Raw genomic sequence first — 17,349 nt, 5'->3', positions numbered from 1 at the left:
GTCTATGGTTAAGATAAACATCGTCACTATTTTTAGTGAATTAATAAATATTGAAATAAATTGTAGATAGGACATTTGTACTTTTTTTGTCCCTCTGTCTGGGCCCCATCCCGCCAATCGGGCCCTAGGCACGTGCCTAGTTTGCCTTTGCGTTAATCCGGCTCTGGTTAGAACACGTTAAAATATAAAACGTTAAATATTAAATGTAAACTATAGCCCGTCAATTTTCATTTTACAATTATCTTCTCTCTGTGTGTGTGCGCGTCCGTGTTTGTGTGTGAGAGAGAGAGCCGCTCGCGCACCACTGATACAATGGTAGGCTACGTTTTAATCTAAGTAACGGTCGCGGGGCTGAAGTTAACTTGATGTTTTGAATGCTCAGAGGCAGAGCAAGTTATAAAACGTATTCTTAAAATACACATTTCTGTTTTAATAAATGCTCATAGTAAATCATAGCATATTGCCTAAAACATAGGTACAAAAATAATCAGTGATACATTTGCGACCCATTAAAAATTAAGGTCGCAATGGCATTTCAAAAGGTCGCATATGCGACCATTTTGGTCGCAGTGTAGTTCCCTGAGAATGTAATTATTTGTGATCGACAGTTGTTAGATATAATATGACAAAGTGTTTTCTTGCAACCAGTTTGCTATGGGAGAATACTATACTGGAATCTTGCATAATACTAAGGTTTTATCAAAAACACACATGCAGTCGGTGTGAAGAGAGTCAATTGAGTTTTTTAACTCACTGAAGCACAAATTGTTCAGTTTCCTCTAAAGCTTATTTGCTTTGTTCTGAACAAGAAGTCTAATGCAAGACTGAGACTCAGAGAGTTTCATGTTGCATGTCATGATTTGTTTTTGTTGTGTGTGCTCAGTTTTCAGTGTCTAAGGAACATTGATTCTCCATCAATCACTAAAGTGTGGAGCGATATAGAGTGGAAAGCAGCAGTGACACACACACGGACTGCCACAGTTCACGTTCATCTGATCGATTACCGAACACTTAATCAGCACGTCTAGGAACACGCGTCAGTCTTGTACTTATGATTCATGTCAGATGCAGAGGGAAATCTACGCAGGAGACTGAAGAACCGATTTTAAAATTGATGCAGCATCTTAAAACGCTCATGGTTTGCATGTAAACTAGATTTGACATTTGCTAAAAATGAGCTGCTGATGTTGTTGAGGTGCTGCGGGTGGTTGTCGGGGTATTATGTGGTTCATAAGGTGGTGTGGGTGGTTGCCAGGGTTTTATGTGGTCGTTAGGGTGTTGTGAGTGGTTGCTGGGGTGTTGTGAGTGGTTGCTGAGGTGTCGTGGTCGTAAGGGTGTTGTGAGTGGTTTGCCGGGGTGTTATGTGGTCGTTTGGGTGCTGCAGGTGGTTGCTAGGGTGTTAGTTATGTGGTCGTTAGGGTGCTGTGGGGGGTTATCTGGGTATTATGTGGTTCTTAAGTTGTTGTGGGAGGTTGCCGGGGTGTTATGTGGTCGTTAGGGTGTTGAGTGGTTGCCGAGGTGTTGTGAGTGGTTGCTGAGGTGTCGTGGTCGTTAAGGTGTTGTGAGTGGTTGCCGGGGTTTTATGTGGTCGTTGGGGTGCTGCAGGTGGTTGCTAGGGTGTTATGTGGTCGTTATGGTGCTGTGGGTTGTTGTCGGGTTATTATGTGGTTCTTAAGGTGTTGTGAGTGGTTGCCGGGGTGTTATGTGGTCGTTAAGGTGCTGTGGGTTGTTGTCGGGATATTATGTGGTTCTTATGGTGTTGTGGGTGGTTGGCAGGGTTTTATGTGGTCGTTAGGGTGCTGTGAGTGGTTGCCGGGGTGTTATGTAGTCGTTAGGGTGCTTTTGGTCATACCTAGGATATCTAGGTCCACCAAAGGAGGGAGAGCATTTTCACATTTAGCACCAAAACTCTGGAATAGTCTTCCGGATACTGTTCGTTGCTCAGACTCGCTCTCCCAGTTTAAAACTAGATTAAAGACGCATCTCTTCAGCCAGGCATTCATATAATACTTTTAATCCTACAGTAAAATCCGACCTCTAGTTCATAAACGCCAGAGGAGAACTGGCCCCCGACTGAGCCCGGGTTCTCCCAAGGTTTTTTTTTCTCCATTAGGTCACCTGATGGAGTTTTTCGGTTCCTTGCCACTGTTGCCTTTGGCTTGCTTAGTTGGGGATATTTAATTGAATTAATCAATCAACGATACCATTGATCAGCATTACCAAACGTAGACGTTCCACTAGAAACAAACATTGATGTATTGTTCTAATTTATTACTGTGAAGCTGCTTTGATACAACCTGTGTTGTGAAAAGCGCTATATAATTAAACTTGACTTGACTTGACTTGACTTGTGAGTGGTTGCCGGGGTGTTATGTAGTCATTAGGGTGTTGTGAGTGGATGCCAGGATGTTATTTGGACGTTAGGGTGCTGTGAGTGGTTGCCGGGGTGTTATGTAGTCGTTAGGGTGTTGTGAGTGGTTGCCGGGGTGTTATGTAGTCGTTAGGGTGTTGTGAGTGGAAGCCAGGATGTTATTTGGACGTTAGGGTGTTGTGAGTGGTTGCAGGGGTGTTATTTGGACGTTAGGGTGCTGTGAGTGGTTGCCGGGATGTTATTTGGACGTTAGGGTGCTGTGAGTGGTTGCCGGGGTGTTATGTAGTCGTTAGGGTGTTGTGAGTGGTTGCCGGGGTGTTATGTAGTCGTTAGGGTGTTGTGAGTGGTTGCCGGGATGTTATTTGGACGTTAGGGTGTTGTGAGTGGTTGCCAGGGTGTTATGTGGTCGTTAGGGTGCTGTGAGTGGTTGCCGGGATGTTATGTGGTCGTTAGGGTGTTGTGAGTGGTTGCCGGGGTGTTATGTGGTCGTTAGGGTGTTTTGAGTGGTTGCCGGGGTTTTATGTGGTCGTTAGGGTGCTGTGAGTGGTTGCCAGGGTGTTATGTGGTCGTTAGGGTGCTGTGAGTGGTTGCTGGGATGTTATTTGGACATTAGGGTGTTGTGAGTGGTTGCCAGGGTGTTATGTGGTCGTTAGGGTGCTGTGAGTGGTTGCCGGGATGTTATTTGGACATTAGGGTGTTGTGAGTGGTTGCCGGGGTGTTAGGTGGACGTTAGGGTGTTGTGAGTGGTTGCCAGGGTGTTATGTGGTCGTTAGGGTGTTTTGAGTGGTTGCCAGGGTGTTATGTGGTCGTTAGGGTGTTTTGAGTGGTTGCCGGGGGGATATGTGGTCGTTAGGGTGTTGTGAGTGGATGCCGGGATGTTATTTGGACGTTAGGGTGTTGTGAGTGGTTGCCAAGGTGTTATGTGGTCGTTAGGGTGTTTTGAGTGGTTGCCGGGGTGTTATGTGGTCGTTAGGGAGTTGTGAGTGGTTGCCAGGGTGTTATGTGGTCGTTAGGGTGTTTTGAGTGGTTGCCGGGGTGTTATGTTGTCGTTAGGGAGTTGTGAGTGGTTGCCAGGGTGTTATGTGGTCGTTAGGGTGTTTTGAGTGGTTGCCGGGGTGTTATGTGGTCGTTAGAGAGTTGTGAGTGGTTGCAAGGGTGTTTCACTTAATTTATTCTGAACCTAAAAGTACCGCAACCTGAACATAGCTCAAACTTTAGCGCTATTCCCTCAGGTTATGCAAATCTAGTTTAGATTCATATAAAGCACAGTCACATGTCTCATGAATATTCAGCTGTGTGAAATGAGGGCCTTCAGGCTGTAAAGTGTTGTGTTTATATGTAAATTCTCATATAGTCCTGTGTGAAGGGCCACAGGTGTGTGTTCACCTCAGTCTGCCAACAAACACTGACCGCTGTCATCTGGGTTTATTTATCAAAACATTAACTCTTATTTTTGCTTCAGTTTTCAGCTTCAAAACAAACTTGATCTTATTTAACTTCATGTTCCACGTCTTATTGTGAATAATTCATCAATGCATGTAACTAAAAAGTTTTGAGAATGTATTATCACAAACTCATTTCATAGACACTTTTCACCATCCAATTAATGAATTTTTGCTCATTTAATATCTCATTTCATGCTGAAATACATCACATTACAGATGTGAAATCGTTTGTGAGTGTTTGATTTGGACCCTGTGCAGTTTTTCTGCATGTAAACAGCAGGAACGAGTCAGTGGTCGGAAAAATTGGTCTTCAGCGCCACCTTCTGCTCATTTATAACACAGACTCCCACATGTTGGGCCTGATTCATGAAACGCAAGTTCAATTCTGGGTAAATTGTTTTTATATTGTTGTCTTTTAATTCAAAGCATTTCAGATGTCATGAGTGATTTACACAGAAGTTTCATGAAAATTATTAGATATAACAGTTATTGATCTGATGTGTTTATGCAGCGTGACTTGCATTTATTTGCAGGTTCAATTCGGTAACCTGAAGTGAAGTGTCTCACTGTTGACAGCTCTTCAGAGTTAAAGCATGTTCATTTCGTGTGTGTGTGTGTTCATTATATATTTTCCTTTTCCAGTTATCTAATAAAACTGAAAAAGTCATGGAAGTTCTTTTGCCACAAACTATGCTAATCCTCCTGATTCATCCTCTCTCAGAGTTTGATTACACTCAAAGAGGCTCTGTCTGATTTTGAGTGTTCCTCTTTGTCGTTTCTCAGAGGACGTCCTGTCGAAGGACGCAGGAGAATGTGCAATATGTCTGGAGGATCTGGTCCAGGGAGACACCATCGCTCGCCTGCCCTGCCTCTGCATCTATCACAAAGGGTAAAACTCTTCACGTGTGTGTGTGTGTAAGTGACGTGAGTTTGTTTTCTCTTATATTAACACTGCTTTCTTTCAGCTGTATTGATGAGTGGTTTGAAGTGAACCGATCGTGTCCTGAACATCCTTCAGATTAAAAGCGCCTCTCTCACCTTTGCACAGGTAACACACATTCACACTCCTGAATCAAGTGAATTCATGTGTACATCAATAATGTCAGAGATCCTTTTCACTTATTGACATGATGGCATTTAAATGCATGTGCTTTTAAATAAAAATTAACACTGTTTATGTTCTTTAAAAAAAAAAATGTCCCTAGTCGTATTGATTTAATCAGCACACTTTATATAAAATGTTAATATAATGTCACATGTAATGACATGATGTTATATGCTATTCAAAAAAATCTTAACTCCATGAGTCATTTTATGTCATGGTAAAATTGTCATATTAACTGATTAATTATGAATCTGAAATCGGTGTAAAAACAGAAATATACATTACTTTAGAGTTCAAAACTAAAGACTCAATCTCTCTAGCTAAAACAGTTTCATGGTGTCTTCAACTGCATGCAGTTATTATTATTATTATTATTATTATTATTATTACGGTATTATTATTATAAGGCAAGACACTCCAGGTAAATAGTGAAAAAAAAGTAACATGAGGCATTATATAATTAAATATAAACTAATTTGTATGTATTTCCAGAATATAAATATGAACATTGGTTAACGCCAGGATCAAAATTCATTTGCAATTTATTTCAAGGTGACGGAATTACATTGTACTTACTCAAATAAGTACTGATTAATATGAATTAACTACATGTACCTACTATAGAGTTAATGTTAGGGTTTGGTTTAGGGTTAGTTGCTTGTAATTATGCATAATTTACTGTTATTGCTATAGTAGGTACATGTAGAAAAGTGTAATTATGTCACCTTAAAAGAAAGTGTTAACCAAAATTCTTGTTTCATTTTGTGCAACATGTGGTTTTTACATGGATATCTCTTTTTCTCACAGTAAATAAATCAGAAAATACTGTCTGCAGCCATAAAACATAAATTTTCACCATGTTTCTAGGAATAAAATGTTCTATAAAACAGGCAAATGATATAAAAACAAACCTCTATGTAAAACCCTTCATTTTTACATGAAGTATATGATATGAATTAAACTATAAAGCTGCTGAACTCTGTAAAGATATGTATTGTCATTTAAATCTACAGACGCAAAATTGATAAAGTGCAATAAAATAAATGTGTATTTTTGATGTTTTTTTCTAAAAGAAGACACATTATGCAAGCGAAATGGCCCAAAATCTCAAAATTGACCAGTTTATATAAAAACAACAAAACAATGGTCTTGCCTTAAATCATTCTAACACTCTTTAATTGTTTGCGTTGTGTTTCATGTCTCTAGCCTCCTGGTTGTGAGAAGCGACGTGTCCCACTAGCGGACAGCAATGTGAATTCTCTTCCTCCTCACAGACACTGTGACTTTGGTCTCTTCAGGCCGAGCAGGACGGTCCTGATCACAGAACGTCCCTCTCTTCTCGTAGCACGACTCTCCCTAGTCGCCATACAAACCCTAGTGTGCCAAAACTCATTCAGGGAAACTCTTTCCACATCGCAGACCTATGAAAACCACAATAGAGGACGAGATCCTTGATTTTCTCCTCCATTGCACAGTTTTCCAATCAGAAACTTGTGAAGAAGGCTGATCTAGCAGAAGTTCGTTTCATTGGCTGTTTTACGTTCTTTGATTGGCCGGACTCGGGGTCAGCTGACTCTTATGTCGTTGATTATTGGATGATCAGGTGATTGATTGTTCTGCGAAACTTTCTGGTAAATGGGACTGTGTCTCTCAGTGCCTTAATTTTCAGATCTCAAGGGCCGAAGTGGCTGCGTTTCAGATGTTCATAGAAAGACACCTGGATATGACGGACACGTGACCCCCTGATTCAGGTCGGCCCTGAGCCATACTGAGAAGTGCCCTGTCTTTCATGACGCCGACACGGTTGTGTTCGCATTGGAGCCGTTTTCTCTCTGGATTCCCAGATGGACGAATGTCCTGTACATCTCGAGTCTCGTAGCAATATCTGTCAGATAAAGATTCACTGTAGCCTCTCACATGGTTCTCCATGATGTCTGAACATCTCAAGATCACTTATGCAGGTGCATCACGTGAACATTCAACGTTTTGTCTTGAGACAAATCTGGGCCTTAATTCAACACATTATTTTGGGTGAATCTCATCAAAACATGTCCAGGTCAAAATCAGAAGAAAAAAATTCTGAATTATATTTTGCATAATGAAAAAAAAAAAAAAAAAGTCTGTTTTTGGGGAATATTAATGTAATGCAATTATTTTGATTAAAATCAGAATAAATAAAGGTGGCGCAGAAAATACTACCATGATGATATCATAATTATCAATCGGTTAATTACGATATATTGAATTTTGGGTGAGGTTAATTATGAAAATAACGTAAAATAAAAATGCAACAGGTCCTAAAATCTCTCCTTTTTCTATAAGCGAAATATAATTTTGTGATGAAAAATTACATTTCTTGACAGGTTTGGTGAGATTCAGTCTTCAGCTCTGACGTCATTTAGGGCTCTTTTATGTTTATTTACTCATTGGGCATGCATCAAATCATATGATCATCCATTTTATGTGAGAAATGGACGGCACCACATCAGGCCAAATGAGTGAATCTCACAAACTCTCCAGGTCATATTTCACCTCAAAATCAAAGGAATTAATTCCAAAGCTTAATATTTTTCACATTGCAACACATTTTCATGACAATTATACATATTTCCACCCCTTCAGTATAAGTATTTATACATCATGATAGTATTGTACTGCTCTCAATTTATGCTGATTTACATTTTAAAAAATCAGTGTATTCCAGTAGTAACTCTGATTGAAAATGTGCTTGATAGTTATGAAAATAATAACGTGACAAATCTTAATGGCTTTGATTATTTGTGCTGAAATGTGACCTGAGATTGTGCTGAATAATTCTGTCGTTGTGTTTGTCTTTAATTCTCCTGTAGCTGCTGGAACAAGCTTCATGTCTCTGTCGTCTTTGGGATTTTATCACCAGTTTCTCAGTCTGTTTATTTTGTGCAGTTCATATAGTTTGATCTAAATTATAGAGTCAGAACGGCATGTGTGTGATTTATATCATTTATACCCTCAGTCACATTTCAGCTGGAGATAATAATATATCATATTTTGGAGAAAGGTGGTCGTTCTCCAGTAGGCTTTGACCGCTTCAAACAAATGCGCTGCTAACTAGTTTTTTAGAGTTACTAATCGGAGATTCTACAAGGGATTTTTTTTTTTTTTTTTTTTTTTTTTGATTATAGATTTACATTCATTCTATTTTTACCAGTCTCACGTAAAGCCTTACGTGGTTAGGTTTATATGAGGTCTTAGTTTTGGTGATAAATTTGACCTGTGGACTAGTCATGGCCCATTGAAGCTGAAATGGAAAGCATCTTCACTGCAAAAAAAAAAAAAAAAAAAAGATTTTCTCCTTCATTATTTTTGACTTTTTTATATATATATATATATATATATATATATATATATATATATATATATATATATATATATATATATATATAAATATATAAATATCTAATCATTCTTCAATCGACAAACATTTACTTGAAATGCACACATTACTTAAGATATTAACTTAAGTCTTGTTTTCTGACAATAGCTGCAAAATTAAGTAAGTTTATGCTTTTAAAAAAATTGGGTCAGAAAAATCTGCTTAGTTCACAAGAAAAACAAGATTATTTTTCTTACCCCACTGGCAGATATTTGTTCTTGTTTTGAGCATAAACTCACTTAGGTTTTTTTTTTTTTTTAGGAAAGCAAAACTTTATATCTGATTATTTTGCTTGATGTTTTACTAAAAAATACTGAGGAAGAAAATGTTTTTTCGCAGTGTTCCCACTGTCAGAGTATTACTGTAGTACAGCCTGGCATATCCAAGGTGCCATAATAGCTTTAAAATGCTGCTAATCATGTATGTTGAGGGTGACGAGAACCTGTTTCAGCTGGTTTTCTGGACACGTAACAGAAGATAGATAACATCATTGCACACACATTGCATGGGAAACACCACTATTTGTAAAAAGCCTTACCAGACCACTTGCAAAACACCTTTTATGACATATCATTTAAGTAAATAATAAATTCACATTTCAAATTTTTTATGTTTTGATGTTCTTTCATATTTTTTGCTGCTTTGTGCAAACGTCTGTTTCCAGCAGATCTGAGCCCTGATACATCCGACTGGATCTTTTGATATAGAAGATGGAGTGTCTTTTCTGTTTGTATGTTTAATGTGCTACCAAACTCCATCAGGTAAAGATCTTTCTGATCTAGTTTCATCCTTACAGCAATTGAGAGGAACCTGATGCAAAGGAAACGTTTCTTGTTGAACAAAATAGTATTCAACAGGAGCTTGTCTATGTATGTTAACAGTGACCGCCCGGGTGATCATAAAGTTTTTTTTTTTTTTTTTTTGTTTTTTTAATGATTTAGAGATATTGTAACATTCCATATATGTAAAAAAAAAAAAAAAAAAAAAAAAAAATGTACAGAGATAATGAAATTAAAAAAGCAAACTCTTTGAAGCACAGATCTTTAAATATTTGTCTGGACGTCTTTCTGTGTGCGTGTGTGTGAATTAGAGCTTGGTGATATTTTTACTTGCCAGGTTTTTAATCATCTAATTGACTAAAATGATTAATGATTTCTCTGAACTGAAAAAGCACCATTATAAGTGCACAAGTGTCACCCTTTATTAGAGCAGCTATAAAAATGAAATTCATAATTTTCATCTGTACAGAATATCCCAGCCTTGATGTAATTTCTTGAGTTCTGGCGTCAGTGTGAAACTCTCGACTGTAATAAACCTGCACGTCTTGCATCAGTGTTGCCTTCGCAGCCGATGGTGCTTCTGTTATTGAAGTAAACCGACGCCTGTGGCTTTACGCCAACTTCCTTCTTTTCTCACAGTCTTTTCTCAAATCACGTGTTTTACTTTTTCTTCTTAGCGGAAGCGAAGCCTCTTGTCGCCCTCAAAGAGTTGTTCTTCTTCTTCAGAAACACATTTTCCTTTAATGCTGTGAACAAATCAGAAAATGTGGAAATGTGTGAAACTGGAAGACATCGTCATGTGCCGTGATCTTCTCGTGTAAACTAGGGCTCTGGATCCAAGATTTAGTGAGCTGCCTACATAGACACTTCTTGAGTGTGTGATTTTGAACACACTACGCTCCCAAAAAAAGTTTCAAAAGGGGGTTTTCTTGGCATGAAGAACATTTTAATAATCTAAAGAATATATTTCCTCTATAAAGAACCTTTTGTGTAATGGAAAGGTTCTGTGGATTTTACAGAACCATTAATGCCAGCAAATAACTTTTATTTTTAAGAGTGTACATAGACTCAACTCAGAATAATTTTTTTTTAATTGAGTTTGCATGTTGCTAAGTCAATGCAATAAAATACACTGCACAAATACTAATACTGGGTAAAAAAAGTCAATTTTATCACTACTTTACAGTTTTGTCATTTCACCCCGACCATCATTGATAAAGCATTAATGGCATTCATGCAATGCTTTTTAAAATTTGACTTAACCAAGGTGTCTATGAAGGCAGAATAATCTTTTATTACTACTTTTATGCTTTAAAATAATGCAAACTCTCTAGGTTTCACAGATCTTACTTGACTTCCTTTAGTGTAGTGTTGTTTGTCAAGCCTTCAGACAGCTGTTTGGCTCCGTGAATGGTCAACTCGTTTTCCATTAGCCTGTAGAGAGTCGAATAGATAATTCAGTCTGTCGGAGCAAATATTGTGCACACAGACCTGAGGTTCATTACTTGGCATAAAGTCTACATGTACAGGTGAAACTCGAAAAATTAGAAAATCGTGCAAAAGTTCATGTATTTCAGTTATTCAACTTAAAGGTGAAACTAATATATAGACTCATTACATGCAAAGTGAGATATTTCAAGCCTTTATTTGTTATAATTTTGATGATTATGGCTTACAGTTTATGAAAATTAAAAAAAATTCTGAGATTTAGAATTTAGGGTTTGCATGTAAGCCTTGATCATCAAAATGATAACAAATAAAGGCTTGAAATATCTCACTTTGCATGTAATGAGTCTATATAATATATTAGTTTCACCTTTTAAGTTGAATTACTGAAATACATGAACTTTTGCACGATATTCTAGTTTGAGTTTCACCTGTATTATATATTGATTAGCATATTAGATTCTGTTGAGCAAAGCATGTGAGATGCAGCAATAAAATAGTATTTGCATCACTGCATTTGCACAAAGTGAATGCTGTAAATTAGATGCAGAAATGACCACTTACGTGCTTGCATATGTGAAACAGATATTAACAGTGAAACAGTTTTAAAGATATTTCTGAAATACTGAGGAATAATCGATCGTACATCAGATGTGTCAGAGCAGAGTTGGACTTGAAGGCATCGGCAATGTCTGACGCTGCATCGTCGGAGATTTTGTTCTGTATCAGCCTGAAAATTAAGCACATTTTGTGAGAATGCATATGGGAACAATCATCAAAAGGTATTATTTTACATGCATGAGAAAATATGATGTTCTGTTGTTACCAGAAGATGTGAAGGCTTGTGTTTTGCTTCAGTGCTTTTGCCAAACTTCTTCCACCAAGAGAAGTAATGCCATTGGCGGAGAGACTAAACAGCAATGCAATAATCATTCTCAGATGGCTCGACAGCTAAATTGATCAGAATGGAGACATAAGAGTCATTTTATACCTGAGGTTGGTCAGGCTGGAGTGATTCTTCAGAGCCTCTGCAAATGCATCTGCCCCCTCGTCACCGATAGAGTTACCCCACATTCTACAACCAATATGAACAATTTTAATTTCACCACTTTCACCATCGTTTTTGTATAAAATATTTCTGGAAAAGATATTTTCTTTTAAAAAGAGCAGATTTTTTTTGTTTGATTTCATGTCAGTATCATTTAAAAGGTGGGGGTTAATTGTTCCCTTAGATATTCTTACCCTACGTCAAAGATAGATTTGCTCTTTTGAATTGCACTGGCAAGGTATTTCCCACCCACACCTGTGATGTTGTTGCAGCCGAGCCTATGTGGGAAACAAAAAAAATGCAAATCAAAACGAGGAGGTAATTCACACACTTGCAAAGCGGTTAAAAAGTCGAAACGTTAACATCATGGTCTGTCAAAGAACTTTTTGGTGCAATCTATTTTTAATGCCATACACTACCTTTCAAAAGTTTGTAATTTAAGTTTTTTTCTTTTTACGTTTTTGAAAGAAGTCGCTGCAGTTTGTAAATCAAATTACAGTAAAAACAGTAATATTGTTAAATATTATTACAATTTAAAATAGCTATTTTGTATGCAAATATATTTTAAACTGTCATTTATGCTTCATATTTCTGTGGAAACCATGATACCCCAAACTTTTGAATGATAGTGTAATTGGGTAATGTAATTAATTGATCAAAAATGTATCGAAAGTGACAGTAAAGACATTTATAAGATGATTTCCATCTCAAATAAATACTTTCTAAAGAATCATGAGAAAAATTCCACAAAAAAAATATTAAGCAGCATCACCTTTTTGACGATAAGATTTATTTTTTTAAATAATTGAGTACCAAATCAGCATATTAGAATGATTTCTGAATGATCATGTGACAAGTACTTGTGCTATCAGGGTATGTTTCTGTAATACCTACTTGACGGTCTTCAAGTGTGGACATTCTTCAATGATCTTTGCTACTAGTTTGGCTCCAACATCAGTGATGTGGTTTTTGTAAAGGCTGTAAATGCAGAGAACGGGGTAGAATGAGGCCTAATTAAAACTCAAACAACAAAGCAAAGATGGACGGATAAACTCACCCCAAGACTTTAATGATTTTGTGTCTGACGAGTTCCTCTGCCAGAACCTCAATACTGCTGTCTGTGAGCTGATTCACACATAATCTGAAAGGTAGGAACGTCATTTGTCGTTCAAGTTCTCAATACTGAATGAGCTTTGGGTTAAAGGGTTAGTTCACCCAAAAATGAAAATAATGTCAGTAATTACTCACCCTCATGTTGTTCCAACCCCGTAAGACTTTCGTTCATCTTCAGAACACAAATTCAGATATTTTTGATTAAATCTGAGAGCTGTCTCTCTCCTCCATAGGCTTCCAAGTTATTGAAACTTGCTGGCCCAGAAAGTTAGTAAAGACATTGTTAAAATAGTCTAAGTGACTACAGTGACTCAACCATAAGTTTATTAAGCGATGAGAATATTTTTTATTCAACTCTTCATTTTCCTCTGTGTGGGCCATGTGAACTCACTCAGAGGCCCACACAGAAGAAAATGAAGAGTTGAATAAAGTCGTTATTTTTGTTGTGTTTTTTGCGCACAAAAAGTAATTCTCGTCACTTGATAAACTTAAAGGAATAGTTCACTTTAAAATTAAAATTCTGTCATCATATACTCACCCTCATGTTGTTTCAAACCTGTATGAATTTCTTTCTTCTGCTGAACAGAAAGGAAGATATTTAGAAGAACATCAGTAACCAGGCAGTTTCTGGGTCCCATTGACTTCCATAGTAGGAAAAAAATATACTATGGAAGTCAATGGGACCCAGAAACTGTCTGGTTACTGATATTCTTCTAAATATCTTCCTTTCTGTTCAGCAGAAGAAAGAAATTCATACAGGTTTGAAACAACATGAGGGTGAGTATATGATGACAGAATTTTAATTTTAAAGTGCACTATTCCTTTAAGGTTGAGCCACTGTAGTCACTTGGACTATTTTAACAATGTCTTTACTAACTTATCTGGGATGGCAGATATCGATTACATAAAAAGCCTATGGAGGAGTGAGACAACTCTCAGATTTCATCAAAAATATCTTAATTTGTGTTCCGAAGATGAACAAAAGTCTTACGGGGTTGGAACAACATGAGGGTGAGTGATTATTACTGACCGAATTTTCATTTTTGGGTGAACTAACCCTTTAAGCTAAACCCTGCCTGGCTTTTCTTACCTTACTACAGTCATTTTGCTGAAAGAGGGTCTCAGCTGCTTCACGCCATAATCATTGATGTTATTGTTGTCCATGTCGACTCCCAGGTGCTTCCTTCGGTGGTGCAGGACAAAGTTCAACGCGCTGCAGTCGGCCGAGTAAATGTTACAGAAGGCAATCTTAATGTAATCTGCCGAAATGCCGTTGGCCGTCATCTTGGCCACATTCTCGCTGTTCGTCTCAAATATGCATCGCAGCATCCACAAGAAATTTGGCATCGCGTGCACCTTGAAGCCCTCAATGTCTGTTGATGGATAACGAGGGAGGCCCTTAAGATGAGTCCGCACGCTGTTGGACAGATAGGACTTGAGTGTCTTGCGCTTTTGTTTCAATGATGCTGGTGGAACGATATGCTCTAGGAGTGCAGCATTGGGTTTGGACAAGAGACCACATAAAAATAAGTTGGTGAATTGGAAATTGGTCTGGAAAGGGTCTTTATCTCTGGGTCTTGACTTTCCCAGACAAGGCAAGCAGGAGAGATGAGACTTCTTATATTCGCATTTGGAGAAGAACCTTAGAATGGATTCAGGAGAGATTTTAGAGTCCAGCACCAGAGAAAAAGCCGCTAAGAAGGCTTGGAGGGTCTCATGGAGGAACTCAAAGGTAGCAGAGCCTCCGCATGCATCGTACTGTGAAGCAGGCCTCAGAAAGCCAAACTGAAGGTCTTCGTCGTCCAATCCACAGGATGTCACTTCCTCTATACTGAAGACAAGTCCACCCCTTTCTAAACCCTGTAAGGCCAGCCGAGCAAAGGCCGAAAGCTTCTGCTCACCAGCTTTAAAGGTTTCCGTGGGACACCTCGGGCTCCGTTTCAAAAGACCAGGTCGTGCTGTTGAGTGGCCAAGAAAGACCTCAGAAAGGAGCAAGAAGACATTTGTGAGCGTAATGCAAGAGTCTGGCAATTCGAAGTTATCATAAACCGAATGAAGATGCTTGAAGCTCTTGAGGATGATCCAGCTGAACAATGGGATGGAGCAAAGGCCGCAGAGATGAGGGTTGGCGTCTAGCTGATCCGTCACCAATGTCCTGTGTTCGTTCTCTGCGAAATGGAGGGCTGTATATCTCTTCAGGTGTTCAGGTGAAAATCCTTTCAAGTACACCTTCTTCCGGATTACTCTGCTTTGGATCTCGGTGCCGCTTCGTGCAGATAGGATCTTCCGAGAACCTTTGAGCAATTTTCCACAAAGCAAATTCATGAGAAGCAGAAGCGGGCGAGTCTTTTCTTCCGGAGAGACCACTTCAGGCACATTATCCAAGTCAGAATCCATTTGGATTTCGTCATATCCATCAAAGGTGAAAACCACCGTCTCTGGGAATCGTAAGATGTAGGTGAAAACCTCATTATCAAGGTCTCCGTCTGGATAGCAGTTGTGTTTGAAAATCAGATCCTTCAGCGAGATCTCATCCGTCTCCTTGAAGGCACTGAACATCCTGCATCTGAACTTGAAGAAGAACTTTGCACGCGTCTTCAGCTCCCTTTTGGACCACAAGTTCTGCAGTTTCTGAAGGACAATTGATTTGCCTACGCCAGCATCACCGGTGATGAAGATCGTCTCAGCCTGCTGGTTGAAGACACCCTGGTCTCCTAGTAGCTCATCCAGACTCTGTAAGTATCCCAAGCTCTCACCTCTGTCGTTCAGGAGCTCCATCTGTGTGTCCATGTAAAGATCCTCCAGCGGCGTCTCCTCGCTTTTAGAGTAGGACGTGATGAACTGAGTGTCCCTTCCCAGCTCACATCTGAGCTTCTCACAGTACTTGCTAACTGCAAAGATGAAGAAAAACGTTAATTGCAATTAAGTGCATAAATATTTTAAAATGCAAATATTTTAAATTTCGGGGAAAAACTCACTCGGGTCTGTGTTAATCACTGGTATGGCACTTATAGTGTCTAATGGTGTGTACTGAATATCATCAAACCAAGGCCGCAGATCAATGTAAGCATCGTATGCTTCATGAAGAATGTGCATGAAATATGCTGAGCACTCCTCTCCTTTACTCTGAACCAGCTCCAAAATTTTGCGTACCTACATGTCCAAAAATGAGTTAAGTAGAGAATTAATGAAGACTAAATTACAAGAAATACACTATATAATTACTATAATATTATAACTTATGTCAAGTACTGTTTATTAGCTGTTAATACGTGTGTGTGTGTGTGTGTGTGTGTGTGTGTGTGTGTGTGTGTGTGTGTGTGTGTGAATGGTTATATAATAAAAAAAAATTGTACATAAAACTACAGTATGTAATGTAGCCTAACTAATGAAGTTGTTTTTAGAGGTGGAAAGACTAAAATATTGTACTTAAGTGAAAGTTTTGCTACTTAAGAAGTAATTCACTTGAGTACAAGTATAAGTACTGAAAAATAATATGACAAGTAAGAGTAACTTATGATGTTCCAAGAAATCCCTTATTTATATGGACACAGGCATCCAGATTTTGACTGGAGCACATCCCAAAGACTTTCAATGAATTTAAGGTCTGGACTCAGATGAGCCAATTCATGTGTGAAAATGATTTTTAATGCTCCCTCCCTCCCAACCATTCTTTCACAATTTGAGCCTAATGAATCTTGACATTGTCATCCTGGAGCTCAAAAGGATCACAATTTAGTTATACTCAAAAAGATTTTTAAAGAGAATGAAAAAAGTACACCAGTACTGTAACGACTTGTAATTACCTTTCAACCTGTTTATTTTATTGTAAATATTGTACTATTTTTGCACTACCAGGTACAGTATTGGATATCAGTACTTTAATATAATTTTAGTGTTGTATACCTGGTCAGTTTTGGTGGTGCTGCGCTGTATAATCTCGATGTCTTCAGTGCAGATGAAGCCGTTGATCTGGAGATTGTCCAGAATACACTGTGTGTTCTTCACCTGCTCCACCAGCAGCTCGCGGTGTGAAGTCAGCAGCTTCAGGTGAGACCCCTTCTTGTAAGACCCCATTTTACAGCAGGACACTGTAGCTGGTTAGCTAGTCAACACCCTAATGATAATCTAAACCAGTCTCTTTACAGACGCGCGGGCAGGGTGTAACCGGACTGTTCCCGCAGAGCTCGCGTCATAGTCGGTGTGAACAAAATCAGCACGAGTTAAAACACATTTCACAGGTTCAAGAAGAAAATGACGCGCTCTATATTGTATTGTAAGAAAGTTTAGCCATCTCAACGTCCTCACTCAAAAGAAAACGGAAAATGAAAGAGGCTATCTATCTGTACAAACTTGAGAAACTTCGCGAGGTTAAATGGACTGAACGGAGTGTTGTTTACTTGGTTCCGCACCTTCCATGTTAACTAGGAAGTGAAACTAAAATCATGGCGAAATTAACATGATCCGGATTGGTGAAAGTTGAAACCCACCCTGGAGTTGCTCATTTCTGCTGCGTCAACATTGCTTGAGTATGAGTTGTGTGGAGACTAGAGGTCAGAAAAACAAAACAATCCCTCATTCATAATTCATAATTTTGCTGTTGCTGTTGTTGCTGGAAGGCTATTAC

At 38.5% G+C, this 17,349-nt stretch overlaps 2 protein-coding genes across 4 annotated transcripts in view; one reads left to right on the top strand and one right to left on the bottom strand.

Annotated features, from left to right (window-relative positions):
- The window catches only part of znrf2b (zinc and ring finger 2b), a 39,641-nt gene extending 31,718 nt beyond the window's left edge, over positions 1 to 7,923 (top strand). The window contains exons 3-6 of one of the 2 annotated variants that reach the window (XR_014031824.1): positions 4,600 to 4,705; positions 4,782 to 4,864; positions 6,128 to 6,882; positions 7,771 to 7,884. Coding sequence is in view for 1 of the 2 variants with exons in the window: in XM_081389130.1 (XP_081245256.1) it covers positions 4,600 to 4,705; positions 4,782 to 4,839 (164 nt within the window). In the remaining variant the exon portion in view is untranslated. Of the gene's footprint in view, positions 1 to 4,599; positions 4,706 to 4,781; positions 4,865 to 6,127 lie in introns of both variants that reach the window. The other variant, XM_081389130.1, reaches the window with a different exon arrangement.
- A 955-nt stretch (positions 7,924 to 8,878) lies between these two features.
- nod1 (nucleotide-binding oligomerization domain containing 1) lies at positions 8,879 to 17,155 on the bottom strand. Of its 2 annotated transcripts, XM_081389127.1 has the most exons (11): positions 16,629 to 17,148; positions 15,701 to 15,875; positions 13,813 to 15,613; positions 12,667 to 12,750; positions 12,504 to 12,587; positions 11,804 to 11,887; positions 11,553 to 11,636; positions 11,388 to 11,471; positions 11,208 to 11,291; positions 10,466 to 10,549; positions 8,879 to 9,861 (listed from the first exon to the last, which is right to left on the bottom strand). In XM_081389127.1, the coding sequence occupies exons 1-11, from the start codon at positions 16,797 to 16,799 to the stop codon at positions 9,789 to 9,791; spliced, it is 2,808 nt and encodes a 935-aa protein (XP_081245253.1). In that variant the 5' UTR covers positions 16,800 to 17,148; the 3' UTR covers positions 8,879 to 9,788. The 2 variants fall into 2 exon arrangements, with proteins under 2 accessions (XP_081245253.1, XP_081245254.1); XM_081389128.1 differs by lacking the exon at positions 15,701 to 15,875 and having other exon boundaries at positions 8,885 to 9,861; positions 16,629 to 17,155.
- Between the last annotated feature and the right edge of the window lie 194 nt (positions 17,156 to 17,349).

Source organism: Scardinius erythrophthalmus (assembly GCF_964197995.2).
Source record: "Scardinius erythrophthalmus genome assembly, chromosome: 16".
Lineage (NCBI taxonomy): Eukaryota > Metazoa > Chordata > Actinopteri > Cypriniformes > Leuciscidae > Scardinius > Scardinius erythrophthalmus.
The sequence above is the reverse complement of the archived record's forward strand: the minus strand, read 5'-3'. Positions and strand labels throughout refer to the sequence as shown.